At 45.9% G+C, this 19,192-nt stretch overlaps 2 protein-coding genes across 2 annotated transcripts; one reads left to right on the top strand and one right to left on the bottom strand.

The window, feature by feature from the left end:
- The first annotated feature begins 256 nt into the window (after positions 1-256).
- Positions 257-3,391, top strand: gja1a (gap junction protein alpha 1a). Its single transcript, XM_084453295.1, has 2 exons — positions 257-414; positions 1,085-3,391. Exon 2 carries the CDS (start codon positions 1,101-1,103, stop codon positions 2,193-2,195), a length of 1,095 nt encoding a protein of 364 aa, XP_084309421.1. The 5' UTR covers positions 257-414; positions 1,085-1,100; the 3' UTR covers positions 2,196-3,391.
- Positions 3,392-10,342: 6,951 nt separating this feature from the next.
- On the bottom strand, positions 10,343-16,807 carry ccdc14 (coiled-coil domain containing 14). Its single transcript, XM_084454018.1, has 10 exons — positions 16,741-16,807; positions 15,952-16,007; positions 15,787-15,856; positions 15,549-15,621; positions 14,880-14,972; positions 13,134-13,289; positions 12,781-12,919; positions 12,404-12,486; positions 11,750-11,893; positions 10,343-10,962 (listed from the first exon to the last, which is right to left on the bottom strand). The coding sequence occupies exons 1-10, from the start codon at positions 16,768-16,770 to the stop codon at positions 10,361-10,363; spliced, it is 1,446 nt and encodes a 481-aa protein (XP_084310144.1). The 5' UTR covers positions 16,771-16,807; the 3' UTR covers positions 10,343-10,360.
- Positions 16,808-19,192: the final 2,385 nt, after the last annotated feature.

The following is a 19,192-nucleotide window of genomic DNA, read 5'->3' as shown; positions in this document are numbered from 1 at the left end:
AGCGGTGAGCCTGTGTGTATCTGCCTGGAAATGTATTTGCAGAAAAGGCTACACCAGATGGCGCCATAGTAGGCTATTTCTTCTGAATATCCAAAACTTTCACACAATTTCACAGCAGCATCACCATCGCGAAAAGTTTGAGAGTAATCTCGAGATCCAATGTAAGTTCGTACGTCAGGAATCAGGTGATTTCTAACTTTTTCAAACCATCCAAACTTGTAGTTCCGAGTGAAGACGATTTTAAACAACGAATGAGGATGCAGTGAGGACATATAACAGGGACTTAGAATGACTTGCCAAATGTCAGCTTTGATATGATCTCATATATGTTTCCACGCGACATAGATTTTCCCAAAAGACTTGGACGAAGACCGTCTTGCCTCGTTAGGGTTACTTGATTTCGGCATCTTTCAGGTAAGTGTGATGCAGCCTGCGACTCTAAAGTGATAATTAGCCTACAGATGTTAAATATCAGACAGTTTAGTGGTTTACTATTTCTGTTTTTGCGGTCGAACGTTGGTGGATCAGCTGCCCCAAAAATCGAAGCGCATTCTTGCGACCTTTTAAGTTAGGTAACAATCTTAATTAGGCTATTCAAGACATAGAAACTGTGAGAAAACATACCAGGCTCGATCCCCTGGGTCTCAAAATCTGGCAATTACGAATAGGCCTAATAGCCTACATTTCAAGACTGTTAACGAAATGTGACTTTGACCAACACGTGGATCGTGTAAAAACGCATGAAAGAGAAGATGCCTTCCGATATATTGGTGTTTTCATGTGTTAGACATTCATTCTTAGGCTAATTTACAGTATGTGAACTGGAGGTATAGAGCAAGCTAAATAAAAAGGTAGCTTTTTTGGGCCTGCTTCATGCCATGGTTTTAACATAACAAAAGGATGTGCATTAACTGAGGGTTAATAGTGACCTTGATGAGATGGGTGAGGGGAATACTGTGATATATTTTTGGTTGATTAAGATTAAGAATATGACATCTAACCTAAAAGAGAGGCCAGGTTATGAAGCAAGATTGCTGTAATATGTGGCTTTCATAAGACTCTCCTCCTCCCCCTCCTCCAACAGATAGACCTGACCCAGTATGGGTGACTGGAGCGCATTAGGGAAACTTCTGGACAAGGTGCAGGCTTACTCCACAGCAGGGGGGAAGGTCTGGCTGTCCGTCCTCTTCATCTTCAGGATCCTGGTCCTGGGGACGGCCGTGGAGTCGGCGTGGGGCGACGAGCAGTCCGCCTTCAAGTGCAACACCCAGCAGCCGGGGTGTGAGAACGTGTGCTACGACAAGTCCTTCCCCATCTCGCACGTGCGCTTCTGGGTGCTGCAGATCATCTTCGTGTCCACGCCCACCCTCCTCTACCTCTGCCACGTCTTCTACTTGATCCACAAGGAGGAGAAGCTGAGCCTGAAGGAGGAGAGGCTGAGGGCCATCCAGAGCCAGGGGGGGGACGTGGACGCGCCCCTCAAGAAGATCGAGATGAAGAAGGTGAAGTACGGCCTGGAGGAGCACGGGAAAATCAAGATCAAGGGGGCCCTCCTCCAGACCTACGTCATCAGCATCGTGTTCAAGTCCGTCTTCGAGGTGGGCTTTCTGGTGATCCAGTGGTACATCTACGGCTTCAGCCTGGCCGCCCGCTACGAGTGCGAGCGTTTCCCTTGCCCCCACAAGATCGACTGCTTCCTCTCCCGCCCCACGGAGAAAACGGTCTTCATCATCTTCATGCTGGTGGTGTCCCTGGTCTCGTTGGCCCTGAACATCGTGGAATTACTCTACATCTTGTTCAAAAGGATTAAAGACGCATTCAAGGGTCCTGATAATGATTACCATGGCAACAGCAAGCTGAGGCCTGGTACTCAGGACATGTCCTACATCTACTGCAATGGCTGCCCGCCCTCAGCGCCCATGTCCAACCTGGGATACAACCTAGACACGGCCGAGAAGACCAACTCCTGCAACAACTACCACAAGCAGGCTAACGAGCAGAACTGGACCAACTACAGCACGGAACAGAATCAGTTGGGCCAGATAGGGCCGAACAAGTCCAACTGCCACACCCAGGGCTTTGACCTCGCGGGGAAAATTAGTCTGGGGAAAGAGCTTCACCTGCTAAAACACATGGAAGTTCGGCCCAGCAGCCGGGCGAGCAGTCGCACCCGGCCGGACGATCTGGACATCTGACCAGAAGACTGCCTCAACTGGTTTGAGAGTGGAGGGCAGTTGGGAGTCTGCAGCCTAGTGAATGAAGGGAACATTCTACTGTTACTGAAATGACTGCCGCTTTTCAGGGAAGTGTTAAGGTTACTCTGCTTGAGGTACATTCCAGATCTAATAACACCACTTATAACACGCTGTTTCAACAACAGGGTTGTAAATTGTAAGACCAATGGAAATACTTGATACAGCCAAACATTCCACTTTATACACACAATCATAATTCCAATTATTATTATATTCCATTATTTTTTAATATAATGGATAGGTAAATGTATTTATTAGGATAGCGTCTGAGGGAGTTTAGAGGTGGTGTATTTGATATGTATTTGATATCCTGATAGACTTTGAATGGATCCTTATGTTCCTTGTTCCAGCAAGTTGTTCACTGCAAATCGTGGTTAATCTAATATTTTTCTCTGCATGAATGAGTTATACAATGAATGTGTGACTCCTACATGGGGATTCCAGTGTAATTCTGATGTATACAGTGTAAAACATACTGTAGATTATCAAAGCATTTCTTAAGCAAATATTCCAAGGCTCAAATTAAAGACACGTGATAACAAGTGTGAAAATATGAGCTTTTAAGAATGGCGAGAACTCTGTCATTCTCCTTTTCCTTAGACAGGCTCCGTGTCTCTTTGCCAGATGAGAGCAATAGTGGCACATGTCAACTAAAACTCCCAGCTGTTTTGTCTGCTGTGGCTGAGTCTTTTCTCAAACTCGAGTCCAAGCACACAGACTAACCCTAACCCAGACACACCGATTTTGACCAATTTTCGGTGCAACTTTAGAGCAAATTGAATATCTTTTGATGATAAATGAATGTTTCAAACGGCTTAAAGAGACTGAAAACTAAATGAAGTGAAATGATCCAGTGATTCCCCCGCCCTCCAAGTTTCCTATTTATTCACAAAGCTAAACAAAAACATATGTCCGGGCAAAGCTCTGCTAGCCACATGGCAGGGGGGTGGTGGAAGAAACACGGACTGGAATGGCTGAGTCCTACTGTCTCTGAAACATGCTCTGTAACACTGACAGTAAAACTGGATAACCTTTACGTATATAACAAACATGTAATGTGTGTGAAACGAGTTATAACAAGTTATAACTCAGAACAAAATGTACCAAATAAACTTGGCAGTAGATATTTGCAATAGGACAGGATGAGGATCCAGAAAAGCCAAAGAATGTTGGTTGAGTAAACATATCTATGAAAGAAAACAGATGTGTGTAAATCAAAGGCTCTTTTTTACCTGTGAAGATCATATACCCAAAATATGTTTCTAATAAATGTCTCATTTGCTGTATATCCTAATGCTGAATGCATTCCCATTTCTGATAGACAAGACAACATTGTTGGTCTGAACTCAAAACTTAATGCAAGTCATCAGACTCATATTCTTCCCAGTTCATAAAATAATTTATATCATGTGTGTACGACGATGCCAAGGAGATCTGTGTTTTCACAGAGAGGGCCGAAGAGCCTCTCTGACACAACTCTCATTGTCCTCAGCAGTGGAAAGCAGCCTCTGGAGCTCCGTTTCCGCTGACTGTATCAGTGTTGAGACCCCCGCTCTGGGCGACGCTGGGGGAAACCACACAGTCAAGCTCCATGTGAGGGTCGAACCCACCTAAAAATAGCCAACCCAACTGTAATTTCTCCCCCTCATGACATCAGCTCTACTCCGGGGGAAAGTTTTACTCATTATGTTACACTAGGCCCTGTATGGATTAATCAGGAGCTGCGCGCTACTCTGTCTGTGTTTACTTTAGCTCATATACATGCATTCATGACTCGATACACACGTCTGTATTGGCTGAAATGATTGGATTAGGCTCCAGTGTTTTTGAAATGAGTCAGTGCCACTTCCAGTGAGAATGTGTCAGTGTTGTCAGCCGTAACCCTGGTGAGTGGAACAAAAATCTAATGACTAACTCAGAATGGGCAGCTGCTTCCTTGCGTGCTTGGCACAGGGCCAAGACCATCTCTGAGAGAAACAACATTGTTTGGGGTCCCTTGCTGAGCAGCAGTAATTACTTAGCGTACATACTTTTGACTTCTTATTAGTTTGCTGTTGGTCCAGCACACCAGACACCAGTCATTCTCAGCATCTCATTCTTGCAATGAAACAGACATGTAATTTTCCTTTGCCATAAGTTACTGCAGTTACCGTCATGAAATATGTCTGATTTTGTTTGACTTTGTTTGTTTGTTTTTATTATTATTATTATTGTTGTTATTATTAATAAGAAGAAGAAGAATGATAAACTTTATTTGTATAGCAATTTTCATACAGAGACTGCAGCATTTCAGCACACAACAAAATTAAAAAATAATAATAAACCACAATAAAATAAACTACCCAATCCAAGAGGCATAAAACAGGTATGTTACGTTAAAAAAAAAAAAAAAAATTAAAGAAAAATAATGACAGAACGGATTAAATAAATATTTATAAATCATTAAAGGATTGTTGCTAATTAATTATAAACTAGATTAAAAAGGTATGTTCTCAAGACAGTTGCTGTTTAAAAATGTCCACTGAGCCCATTCTAATACTTTTTGGTGTTCCACAATTTAGGTGCATAGTCTGATTCATAGGATGTAGGTTTTTGAGACAAGCCTCTTATTGGCGCAGCTCAATTCCAGCGGTGCCAATCAGATTCAATCCCCCGACACTATTTTGTAAAAATACAAAAAACAGCGCTGCCCAAGACGATTGCGATTGGTTTAAAGAAATAGTGTTTATTCCCCCTATCTCAGAATGATAATGAGTTGCAGCCAGACCTTTCACCAGCGCGAAACAAAGTGTGGAGATAGCTCTGGCTATGCGAGGCTATAGGTGCACAGTGGATGAAAGCAGCTTCTCCAATTCTATTATTTAAATCAAGTTGAGATGAATAACTAGTACTAGCCTGTTCTTCTATGTTCTTCAGCCTCTCTCTGGTACTAGCTTGTACTAGCCTTAGTTGTCCCTACCACAATCCCTCCACTACCCCTCCTCCCTCCAGTATGTTTTGCCCTCCCATCCTTTTCGCTGTCACATCCTCCTTTCTATTCCTGACACACCCCTCCCTCTCTCTCTCTCTCTTCCACCCCCTCCACACACACACCCCTCTGTCTGTCTCTCTTCCTCCCTTCCTGTTGTATTATTCTCTCTTCCTCCTCTAACCACTCATTATCCAATGACTGTAAACAGCTCAGATAGTGAGTTGCTTTTTTTTTGTTGCTTCCTCTCTCCAAGTGTCTGTCTTTCTCGCTCTCTTCTTCACTCTGTGTCCCTCCTCGAACCCACTGATTATCCGGTGGCGGTAAACAGTTCAGACAGACAAGCTTGCTACTCGGGCCTAGAGAAAGGGCGTTATTTAGACTATGGAAGGGGCAGACGGGGTGGCCAGGCTGCCTCCCTAGCCCGGGGAGAGGGTTTGACTGTTGGAGGGCAGCCAGCCTCGTCCTCCCCCTGGCGTTTGTCTGGCTGTAAAACCTCCCAACAGCCGGACATACCATTCAGACCGACAGACTAATGGAAAACAGCAGGCTATCCCCAGTCCCTTAGCCATAACCGAGGCCTGGCCCACACTGCTACAGCTAGCCATCTACAGGTTACTAAAAGCACACTGCTGACTGGTACTGTATACTGTATCTTCCTATAGAATATGTCTGTGAATTATTAGTCTTAAGAAGCCATGTTGTTAACTGCTCCCCACCCGGCAACGCTGAAGTGGAAGACCACTTCAGATCTGTGTGTTAGTGCGTGCGTGTCCGGCACACATTTTACTGACCGCTAGATCAACGAGAAGAAGACCGATTTTGGGGCACCTCGGTGGCTCATGGGATTGGGGCGCGTACTGTGGTGGCGGTGCTCCTTACCGCAGCGGGGCGGGTTCAAATCCGGTCCGGGGCCCTTTGCTGCATGTCCTGCTCTCTCTCTCTCCCCCACCTTTCCTGTCGGTCCTTACACTGTCCTAAACAAATAAAGCCGAGATGTTTTTTTTTTAAACAAAGACCAATTTCATTCAACAACTCTACATGATGATGACATGTCAGGAGTGGAGTAGCCTACACGTTTCACTGTGCACTTGTTTCAGAACAGTTGCGTCCTAAAGTAAAGCATAAAGACAAGTGTCTGTTGTGTTGAGCTTTGGAGAGGGACGCTGACTTTTCGACATACAAAACAAATGTGTTTACGCGCATTTGTTTTATCCGTAGTTCAATTGCTGCTGTATGTTTATCAGAAAATGGTTGCGCATAAAATTGTGTTCCCTGCATGAACCTGAACCTTATTCAACTTTTATCCCAGTCCTGCATGTGAGCGATCGTAAAAGACCGAACCATATGAAAGCCATCCAGTGTCCTTCTGTGGGGAAAGAGGACAGGCCACGTCTCCACAGCTCACCACAGACACTCAGCCCTGTAATTCATCCAAACAAGGGAGTGGTTCATATATGCTGAGCAGTAGCCTACGTGCGCTGACATGATGAGGCTCAGATCTGCCGTTCTCTGCTCATCCTGACCCGCTCCACTCATCAGCAACATCACATGCCCCTGCGTACACTCCGCTTATTGTTCGTTTTTTGGGACACGTTCTTTGTCATGAGCTGGGACAACAGCCATTATTTACCGAGTGTTTTAGCAACGGACTCTGTTACGCGGTACAACTTTTTTTATGGGCCCAAAAAACGCCTAAGAGTGATTCTACCTTCAAAGAAAATGTTCTGTGTCCTTCCATCACGCTGTCCTAATCCTCTACTCGGGACGGGGGTCCCACACATGACTTAACTGCTTTAAGTCAAGTATTGACCTCTGTGCTGACTGGCGGTGTAGGCCTACATCCAGAGGCTAGGAATTCTCTCACAGATCCCCTGATCTCCACACTTCATTACTGAGAGCTATGTTCTGTACAGCTTTTACAGCTATGCAAAAGTACCACTGCATATCCTTTGATGTGGTATTAGTGCCACCTTCAATAAACGCTGCCCCTGTTAACTCCATTCACAATGGCCCAGTACAGACTGCAGTGTTCAAGGTATCAAGACTGGCGTGTAAGCGTGCCATTAGGTTTTAAGACTTAGCTAACCCTAACCCATTAGGTGGCAATTTTATGGGAATCATAGAAAATAAGGAGTTATATGGTTTAAAGCTATCAGTTTGGGTCAAGTGCAGGGGTGTAGTGGTCAGTAAAGAAGTGGATATACTCTGATTAAAGAAGTGGGTATATCGTAGCAGAAATGTTACACTTGTGGTGTTTAAAGAAGTGGGTATACGGTGGGTCCAGTGATAAAGAAGTGGGTATACTCCGTATACCTTTGTATACCCTCAACTACACGACTGGTCAAGTGACATGTGAATGTTCTTTGTAAGGGAAATGAGTTGATGATGAGGTGATATGTAAGATACTTATCCTACAATGGGAAGGATGGAGTCAAACTACAGAAAATAAGGGATAGGATATAGGCGGGGGTTCCTTTAGATGCTGTTTTAATATTAACTGTGTTATCACATCTGTAGTTGAAATACTTTGGAGACTTTTGAATCCACTCAGTGACTTCACAAAAAAGCATGATTACTAAATTGCACATAGCTGCCATCTGGTGTTTGAAAATGGTACAGCAAAAAAGTAGCCTACTGGCTGACATGAGGATTTGTGATGGATTCCAACTTTTTCTGGAGAAAGAAGGAAAGCAGAAGATAGGAAAGAGGAGGCACAGTGGAAAATGAGGACCATACAAATTACATTCCACAACTAATTGATAATAAATATGAGTGTGTGGGTGTGTTTGTTTGTGTGCGCACAGACTCCAGGTCACTTCAGTGACCCTCCCCTCGATGAAAACACTGACACAAACACAATTACTGAAGCTGTACTAAACTGCTGTGCCTAACTTAGGGAATTATCTTACAACAATACTAACCTAACACAATACATGGAACATAGTTCGAAGAGGGGGGAGAGAGAGTTCCTTACAATACATGGGATACAGGAGAGGGGATAGAGTTCCTTACGGGAGCGAACACCATTCTTTGTTTTTGACAAACCTCCGGGAAGTGTGTGTGTACAGGAGGGGGAGGGGGGGGGGGGGGCAGAACTGTGATCTACAGTAACACTGATCACATATGTTATTAACACTAACACCAAAGTAGCCTACTACATCAAGTACTATGACATTTAATTGTCAATTGTCAACATTTTACCCCAAACCATTTGAACTTGAATGAAATACGAAGACTTCTTGTAAAATTAGACTTTCCCATTTCCAACACAATAAAAAATGCATTAGTCTAATATTTTAAAATCCTGGTTGAATATCTTTTATCAAGAGAAGGGCATCGTGTGGTAGAATCCCAGACATGGCGTGACCAACCAAAACTAACCCACTGGAGAAAGGACAGGCTGGTGAGGACGGGTGTCTGTGTCTGTGTGTGTGTGTGTGGGGGGGTCTTTAAAGCGTACAGTCCACGTTGTAATGTGATATTTCTTATATCTTGTTGTTTCCCATTCATGACGTTCATATTTCATACTTTATTCCACCCACTAGGGGGCACCCACATGTTCAGTATGGGGCATTCTGGTTTCATAAAGGGAGTTGGAACAAGTAAAGCAAAGTAGAGTTAATTATATCCTTTGTTGTAAAATGTCAAATTTTTGGATTTGAATAGTTGACTAAAATTATTTAAATTCTACCTGGTTGTGGAGGATAATTTCATAAACTTTACAGGGTTTACAGCCACTGCGTGAGAACCAGTCCCACAATTTAAAAAGCGATATAGTGTAGCCTACATTGAACGAGCCTTTTAAACGAACTAAAGTTAATAAATTAAATAATTACGAATGGTATGCGACACGTTGCTCACTCTAGCATTTCCGTGGTCCAGAAAATATCGTATCGTCACGAACAGGATTCGAACCTGTGCGGGGAAACCCCATTGGATTTCGAGTCCAACGCCTTAACCTCTCGGCCACCGTGACTAGGAAAAATAAGCGGGCTGAACGATTTACAACTCTATGCATACGTACCAACTGAATGGCCACTCTTAAATTAGCAAATATAATCACGGTAATTTATAAAGAAAATAATCTAAAATCACCACCCTGCTAAACTAGCTATATACAACTGAACGCCGATGCCAGGCTAATCATTCACAGTACGGATGTAATACTTGACTGCAGGTTGAATGTGGCGCCGTTCCGACTTTAGTGCCAACGACCACATTGAACAGAAATTGACATTCTGCCGGTTTGTTAGCCAACCTGGCTGCAGAACTGACCCTCAGCAGTGGAAGTTGGTCTTCGTCTCGTTTTTGCGTGACTGCATTTCGTATACTGGCTAGCTAGCAAGCAAACATCCAATGTATAAACCTATTCTATTAATACATCCATGGTATAAACTAGCTTTGGAGTCAGCGTCACGAAACTCAGATGGTAGCTTTTGACATAGCAAACATAGACATCTGCCTGTAGGCCTACAAATGAATTTCATCAAGTTGCCTACAGCCACTCTAACTCTGGAAAGCAATTGGGCTCAATGTTGGCGACCAATATTCCTGCTGCAGTCGGCCTCTTGATAGCCCTAACCATACCGATACTATAGGCTACTACTGTACAAGGGGTCTTACTGTTATTGTGGTGGGTACATACTGCTTGATCTTGATCTTCAGTTCTTCCAAGGGTGCACCTGGCCAACGCGATTTGATTGGCTAAATACTTTAATAACAAATACACGCACATGGTGCGGACGACCAGACAGACAGAAATTGTACTCCCTCCGGGGCGAGAAAAAACATTTCAAATTTTATTCAAACACTTCAACATACAACATACAAATAGATCACATAAAAGTCACATAAGACAAATCCCAGTCTGTGGGGTGCAAGATTGTACCGAATGATTACCTTTACAAATGTGTGAGTGTGTCAAACCTGGATCAAAATACTATTCAAAAATCTACCTAGAGTGTCAGACAGAAGGTTTGCAGTTTTCCAAGAAGCACCATTGGTTACATGATGCCAGACAAGATCAAGACACACAGACAAATAATTTAAAAAGGCAACAAATAATATTTGGAGTGACCCAGGTCTGCTTAGCGCTGTGAGTGTGCTGTGGGTCAGGGTCATCTTCATCTTAGGGTCATCTCCTCAGGTCCTGCTGAATGGTTCTTTGCAGGCTGGCGATGCTGGCATCCAGAGCGGCCAGCCCGTTACGGAACTCCTGCTCGTCACGCGTGTCAAAGGTCGAGCTTGATCCCACACTCCAATCAGACGCCAGGGATCTGACGTCACATGAGGAGAGGCGGGAGTCGGGGGTGGGAGCGTTCCCAATCTCCAGGTGTTGCTGAGAACTCATGGGTACATTTGAGAGGGTGAGGCGTTTAGAATAGCTGTTGGTTTTGTTGAGGTGGGAGGAGCATTCTTTTGATTGATGGAGTGCCTGGAGGATCCCAGACAGCCTTTTAAGACGTGATGGTGAAGAATCAGGAGTCCCTCCTTCTCCCTGTGACCTATGCCAAGTCCCTCTATCCTCCTCTCCCTCCCAAGTCACACTCCAGTTCTGGTCAAAAGAAGCACACACACTCTTTTCCACAGGCACACAAACACTGAAATCGTGGTCTGCTGACACACTCACACTCTGTCCTGGGAGTGTGTTAGACCCTAACCCACTCTGTCCTGAGAGTGTGTTAGTCCCTAACCCACTCTGTCCTGGGAGTGTGTTAGGCCGTAACCCACTCTGTCCTGGGAGTGTGTTAGACCCTAACCCACTCTGTCCTGGGAGTGTGTTAGACCCTAACCCACTCTGTCCTGGGAGTGTGTTAGGCCGTAACCCACTCTGTCCTGGGAGTGTGTTAGACCCTAACCCACTCTGTCCTGGGAGTGTGTTAGACCCTAACCCACTCTGTCCCGGGAGTGTGTCTTTGCGTTGAGCCGCTTGTGGTGGACCTTTACAGGGTGGGGAAACTGGTCCACATCCCCTCTGATCCAGGGACTTCAGGTATTGGCTGACGGGGTCCGAGTCATGCTCCAAAGAATTCTGTTGACCCTGGTATCGGTCCAGAGCATGCCTGGTGAGGACGGGGCGTGACTGAGGGGTGTCTGTCATTGCTGAAGACTCCACGATAGGAGGAACCTGTGCAACTCTGACAGAGATGGGAGAGATGGGAGGTACACAGACCACAACAAAAGACAAGAGTGAGATATAAAAAAAATATTTAAAAAACACACAAAAAACAACATCAATCATGGTCAGAAGACAGACACAAAGATACACACCTAAGAAGCTGCTCTAGTCGGACAATCTCTGCCTGCCTCTGCTGGGCAATGAGCTCCCAAGCAGCACGGTCCCTCTGACACTCCTCAAGTCTGCGGCCATGGTCCTCCACCTCTATACATACATGCGCGCACGCACGCACACACGCGCACACACACACACACACACGTTAGGTTTCCACCTTTGATTGTTAGTTGATTTGTAAATTGTGTGGCCTAATGCTAAAGCAAACCTTTTATGACAGTGAGTAGTTACCCATGCTGATGCGACTGTTCTCAGTCTCACTTTGTTCCAGCTTCCTCTGTGTGTCCTCCAGGGCTTGCCGTAGCTGTGCGTTGTCCAGCTGTACATGCTGCAGCTGGGTCTCGGTATCACTGAGCTCCACCTGCAAAGCCGTCACTGTGGAGAGACACAAGGACACCGGGTTCATCACAGATACAGACACTTTGTGTTACACTGACTCACACTGTATGAAAAGTGATCTATAAATAATTACTTATCACTTAATCATCATTTATAACATCCTTAGAGATATCCTTTTTCATTTGTTCAATGGTGTACAGGTATTGGTAAGAATGGTAAATGGACTGCACTTATATAGCACCTTTCTACCTTAACAGAAAGCATTCACCCATTCACACACACATTCACATGCAAGGCGCTAGCCTGCTCATTGGGCGCAATTTTGCAGTCCAGTATCTTGCTCATGGACACTTCGAAATGTGGACAGGAGGAGGCGGGAATCGAACCGCCAACGCTGCGGTCACTGTTCGACCTGATCTGCCCCTTGAGTCACAGCCGCCCCCAAAGACACAAGCTAGGATACAGACAGAAAAGTCCCAGCACAGGGATGGTCACAGAGCCCAAATCATCGGTGGCTACAGACACAGCTGAAACATGCGGTCTTACTCTCAGTGTCACAGTGCAGAGACCTGGTCTCTCTCTCCGCCTTCTCTCTCCCCTGCAGCTGCTGGTTCAGTATCCTCACACGCCTGTGGAGACGTGAACACACACACACACACAACACACACACACACAGCACACATCTTGTCTCTGTGTGACATATCTAGCGTAAACACATGCCAATAGCTCTTCTCTCTATGTGACATGTCTAGCATAAAGACACGCCAATAGCTCTTCTCTCTATGTGAAATGTCTAGCATAAAGACACACCAATAGCTCTTCTCTCTACAGTATGTGACACGTCTAGCCTAAACACACACCAATAGCTCTTCTCTCTATGTGACATGTCTAATATGGACGCATGACAGGAACACTCCAGTGACCTGCGTAGCTGTGCGTTTTCGCTTCGAAGAGGCTGGAGGACCAGAGCGATCTCGGCCTGGATGTTTGTGCTGCCCACCATGACAGGAAGGAGGGAAACGGTCTGCTCCAGATCAGACACCAAACGCTCCGCTACACCGCCTGAAGAGGGAGGACAGAAAGAGAGAGAGAGAGGGTGAGGGAGGACGGAGAGATGGACAGAGAGAGAGAGGGAGGACTGGTTAAGAGGGCAAGGCAGGGAACAGACAGGGACATGGAAAGGGACGGAAGCTATTCAGAGATGGACTGTTTATCATCAATGGTTGATTGATTAATTCACTTCAATCACTGACTGTTTATTTGACTGACCGATTACCTTTGCCAGCGAGCAAAGCCTTCAGTTCCCCAAGCAGATACTGGACAGTCATCACCTCGCACGCCATCCTCTCTGGATTCCAGCCCTCGGCGCTTGTCCACAGCAGGGGGTGGGGGTGGGGGGGCAGGTGGGTGTAGGCCTGTTCAGGTGGCGCCTCTGCGTTGGAACGAGTGTGTGCGCGCGCCGGTCCGAGGTGTGCGTGTGGATTTGAGCAAGTGCATGCAGCCGGAGTGGGTTGGTCAAAGCTGGTCTGTGCGCTAGTGTCTCTAACCGGCATGACGTCGTCACACTCTCGATCCTCGTTCTCTCCGACGTCACCAGCAACGGCACCCTCTCTGTGACCTGCCCCAGGGGACGTCACCCCATCCTGGCTACCAGCAGACTTGCTCCCCTTCCCTGTCCAAGCTGGGGATGGAATCTCTGGGTCAGACTGTGTTTGGGACCGCAGGTTAGCGTTAGGGTTAACTAACCTAACTGACTGCAGGTTAGGCTGGACGTTGGTGTGAATTTGAAGGTCGGACTGAGGCGAGTGGTCAGTGTGAGCGAAGAACTGGGACTGGGAGCGAGTCAAAGGGGGAGAGTGACTTCGATCATTGGGGAGACTGTGAGAGAGAGGGTGGGATTGGGAATGGAAATATGGTTGAGGTTGGGGCTGTTGTTCACATGCGCCAGAGCGAGAGAGAGGGGGTCGAGGTCCGGATTGTGCAGCTTTAGAGCTGTGAGGGGACAGGGGAGGTGACTGGGATGGCCTCCCGGTGCAGGAAACACGAAGAGGAAGGACACGTCCCAACCCACAACCCCCTGGGGCAGCAGCCTGACCCCCAGAAATAGAACTGCACGGGTGGGCTGTATGGAGAGAGATCGGGGGGTCAGCGGATGAGACTGGGTGATGGGAGGCAGTTCCATTCTTAGAGGCTAACAGTGCTGTGGATGGTGCATCCCCTTGGTGGGATGGTGTGACCCCAGGGATGGGGTCTCTTTGCTGGGCTAGTGGAGCTGAGGAGCCTGGCGGTACTGAGGGCCGCCTGGTGGCCGTGTTCCCAGTGCTATTAGAGGGGAGTCTTTCAGGGCTGTCGGTTGGTGTGGAGGTGGTCAAGTGACAGTTGAACTTGGTATCGGATGATGGCTCTGATGTTCTGATTGGACCTTTCTTCTTAACCCCAGGATTCAACTGGGAGGACAGGAGTATCTTCTGCACCGGAGCTGGAACTGAAATCAGAGCTTTCAATGCTGGCATACAGAGTAGGGCTGGGTTTAAAAAATCGATTCATTGATTCTGAATCGATTCTGAATCATTTGATTCATGAATCCCAAAATCGATCTTTTATTTAATGAAAGAATGAATGAATAAATGAAGGAATGAATAGTTCATTCATTCATTCAATGATTCATTCATTCATTCATTCATTCATTTTTGGAAATCAGTATCGATACCCAGCTCTAGTATTGATGTGTTGGCAGTCATGTAATTAAGGTTACAGCTAAAAAAACAGGTTTTAGTAACACTAACCGAATCGATATTGAATCGAATCGAATTGAATCGTGATAATCGATTCTGAACCTTGTGAATCGGAATCAAATCGATTCTTGAAATTCGAATCGATACCCAGCCCTAATACAGAGGTGCAACATACACACATACTTGTCACTCAATTGCATACTGACACTGACACACTCAAACAAATAGGCTTCACATATGCACAATTGACACACCTGTCTTTTTAACTGTCTTTGTCTGCTTCCTACTCTTTGTCTGTCCCCTCTCCTTTCCCAGAGTGCTTAGCGGTCGAGATGTTGCCACTCCAGCCTTCCCAACACTGGCAGAGCTTGACATGGCGTCTGGAAGACAAAATATCCATGCACACTGTAAAAAAGACAGATCGAGGTTTAGAGAGGACTGACGCCGACTCGGACTGCAAGGAATCTGGGTGTGACCCTGGATGACCAACTGTCGTTCTCTGCACATATCACATCCGTCACACGCTCCTGCAGATTCATGCTCTACAACATCAGGAGGATTCGCCCTTTCCTCACTGATGAAACGTTGCAGGTGCTCATCCAGGCCCTGGTAATCTCCCGCCTGGACTACTGCAACTCCCTCCTCGCTGTGGCGCCGGCGTCAGCCATTAGACCCCTGGAACTTGTCCAGAAAGCTGCTGCTCGCCTGGTGTTCAACCACCAGAATCAAGTTCTCCCACACTTCCCTTCTCGGTTCCCTACACTTGCTCCCTGTAACGGCTGGCACTTTGCCTTCAGCACTAGATTACGCTCTTAGTCACTTGTTTTATACAGGAGATGCACTTGTGAGTTAGTTGTAGTACATTGGCTTTTCCTACATTAAATGCAATTATTGTTAGTCACTTTGGATAAAAGCGTCTGCTAAATGTAATGTAATGACTTTCTCAAAATGTTTACCCGTTTTCTCGGTCTGCAGGATGCCATTAAGCAGTGCAGCGCATCGATCCAGTCCTTTGTGAATGATGGTCACCTTGGGGGAAGAAATGTATACATTCACCCAGGGCAGTGGAAAGCAGTGAGACAGATGGGCAGTCATGAAAGATGATGATGACTCGTGACTGGAGAGAGAAAGTGTGAGAGTGGTGCAATTTATAAACAAATTACAGAGGACTTCTCTCCGTCAGCTTGTTCTAACCTGGTCTTCTGAGTCGGTGGAGTAGAGGGAGTAGGCTGGCTCAGCAGAGGAACGACTTCTCACAGCTACCCTACAGAGCACAGTGCGAGAGAAGCGACATCTAAGTCGAGTTTTGGCTTCACAGTTCACACCTATGGGGGGGGGGGGGTTGTGGTGTCAACTCACCGCTTCTTTGGTGTCTGGCTCCGCCCGGCTGCAGTGAGTCTCCCAGATGAGATCACCTGTCAATCAAAAACATACCTTTTACTTCCATCTGAGTTTTGAAATGTTGAGGTATTCGACCTCTGTGTTTTGTTTGTGTTCACATCTCAGCTTTCAAAGACTTGGCATAGTCACTCTATGCCAGGAGTTCAGCCATTGAAAGGCTAGCATACAAATAGCATGGTATGGTGATGAGCTGACGATAAGTCGTCGTTCAATGTACATATTAATAACCTTGACTACAACTATTTTTCAGTTGGTTTTTTTGAAAAAAAATCTCTGATTATGTGCTTATCACAAGTGGAGTCGCTCTCACCCATCATCGCAACCTGTATAAAGTGGTCTTCTCCATCTGGGCCTGCCTAGACAGCTACATTCGTGTTTTTTAGACCCTGGTCCAGGTCGGCATACTATTCGGGGCTACTCCGGGGTACAGTACGTACTCTGAATAGTAACGTTATACCGACCTGGACCAGGGCTAGCAAACACTATGCTATCCTGTATGTTGTTTTGAATCCTCTCTTTCAAACACATGTATATCCACATCATCCACACAGGCTAGCTACAAGATATATTCACCCACGATTTGCTGTTAGCTAGCTAACGTTAGGCTGATCTAGACTACAACATAGTGCTAGCAGTCTAGCATGCTACTGTAACTCGCAATTGAAGTAGCTAACGTTAATATGATCCTAGCCTTAGCAGTTTCTTCATGAATCAGAATTCAGGCGCTTGGTTGGCAGAAGTGTTTACCTTGTGTTTCGTAAGTGCTTGTCTTCTCATAGCTAACGTTGGCCAAGTCTCCAACCAGGAGCTCACTAACGGAAGACTTTATAGTTTGTTGCTGTTGTCATGTACAATTAAAAACTGACGACTGCCCCGCGACAGCTTCACTTTAAACAGGACATTTTGTGTTGTCCAATGAAAACAATACTCTAACAAGTATTCGTGAATTCCGTGAATGTCATTGGTGGTTGTCTTTGGACCCTATTGGGTGGGTGCAGCACACGTCTCGCCCCCACTAGCCAATGGGCAGCCTTCTGGGCACAAGTTTTATCTTGACCTTACAAGATCCAGTATTGTGGATTACTGTATTTATAAATTATACAGCCAGTTATTAATGACTTAACAAAATCACATGACTAGTAAGGTAACATTATGTGTCCAGCTAGCAAATGTTAAGTAGGTTAAATACTAGAAATGGGAGGCTAGCGTTAGCTGGCTGTAGGTCACTGTTTGCAATCAATATGATTGCTGAATGAAGAAGCGGTTGTTTTACGCAACTGCCCTGTACTGTACATGCAAAAGTAGCCTAGATGTAGGCTACTGTACAGTATCCCTTAACTGTATAATGTACGTAGGCCTATCACTTTAAAAAAAATGTAAACTAATCTGGAAAAAAGAACAATGACTTATTATTGATTTACATATTTATTGATTTAAATATATATACCGGTGGGCCGGTTTATGGAGAATATTGATATAGTGGAGAAGGTTTGGATAGGCATAAGGGTTGTGCAGGGTAATTAAATGGATTGCAGGGGTGGTTGGGGTCTGGTTGGAAGGATTCAATGGATATTGTTTGAGGGGGGGTTGCTGGTGCTGCTCTGTCAACTTCAGTCATCCTTTGGGATCTTTGAGGAGCAGGTCATGATCTTCCAGAGGCCGCTGAAGAATTTACGAACCCCCTTCTTCTTCTTCTTCATCATATTTTTCTTTTCGTTCACTTCCTCTGCAAAAATGATCTCTAAATTGAGTATTGTGTAGAGAGAATGACAATTGTTTGATATGAAATATAGATCATATTATGATATATAGAAATAGATGCCCTAACACCCAAAATGTCTAACCTGCTGACTGCTGGACGATCAGCTCAGCAGGAGCCGCCATGTTAAGCTCCATCTTATGGTGGTCCTCCTCTTTCAGCAGCTGTAGAAAGAGAGAGAGAGAGAGAGAGAGAGAGAGAAAGAGAGTGAGAAAGGGAGAGAGGTTTTTTTAAAGGTATTTTTAAAGTACAAAGGATAATCGTGATTAATTTAGAAGGAAGCACAGAACATATGAATCTCACATCATTATTTTGCTTTCAAGTCCATGTTCCTTACCTCAGAGAGAGCTGGTGTGACCGTGACACGGGAGTCTGTGACTGTGGTTAATTCATCATTCCTGCTGAACCCATGGAGTTTGCGCTCCTCTTGCAGTTCAGCTCTGGCCTGCACTGTGTCATCTTTGATTACCTTGATGGCTTCTCCAAAGGGATCAGTGGTCTTGGCGGCCTTAGTAGACTCCTTGATGGCCTTGGGAGCTCCAGTTGCCTCCTTGATGACATCCTCAATGACGTTGGGGGCTTCAATAGCGTCCATGATGTTCCAGATGGCCTCAATGTACTCCATAATGACCCTGGGGGCCTCAATGACCTCCTCAAGGTACTTGGGGTTTTCATTTACCTCCTCCATGAACTCCTCAACCTCTTTGAAGGCCTCCTTAACGACCTCAAAGATGTCGTCAATGTCTTCGGGGGCCTCACTGGCCTCCTCAATGCACATGGGGGTCTCAATGACCTCCTCAATGACCTTGGGGGCCTCGATAACCTTCTTGATCAGCTCCTCAATGACAGTGGGGGCCACAATGGCCTCCTTGATGGCCTCCTCGATGACATTTGGTACCTCAATGGCCACAATGTCCTCCTTGATGACCTCCTCAATGGTCTTGGGGATCTCAATGGCCTCCTTGATGGCCTCCTCGATGACGGTGGGGGCTTCAATAGCGTCCATCATGTTCCAGATGGCCTTAATGTACTCCATAATGACCCTGGGGGCCTCAATGTCCTCCTCAAGGACCTTGGGGTTTTCATTTACCTTCTCCATGAACTCCTCAACCTCTTTGAAGGCCTCCTTAATGACCTCAAAGATCTTGTCATTGTCCTCGGGGTCCTCACTGGCCTCCTCAATGCCCATGAGGGTCTCAATGACCTCATCAATGGGCTTGGGGGCCACAATCCTGAGCTTGATGAGGTCCTCGATGGCCATGGAGGCCTCTTCAGCTTCACTCTCCTTCTGCTGGTTCATCTCAGGCTTTGGGTATTTAAGGCCAAGGTAAACCTCAACACTGCTCTCCGTGGAGGCTGTAGATATGAACGCTGGGGCCAGGTCACCCTGTTTCTGGCCATTCACATGCTCAATCGGCTTTTTCTGCAAGACAGGTTCAA

Source organism: Borostomias antarcticus, assembly GCF_949987555.1.
Source record: "Borostomias antarcticus genome assembly, chromosome: 19".
Classification (NCBI taxonomy): domain Eukaryota; kingdom Metazoa; phylum Chordata; class Actinopteri; order Stomiiformes; family Stomiidae; genus Borostomias; species Borostomias antarcticus.
The sequence above is the reverse complement of the archived record's forward strand: the minus strand, read 5'-3'. Positions and strand labels throughout refer to the sequence as shown.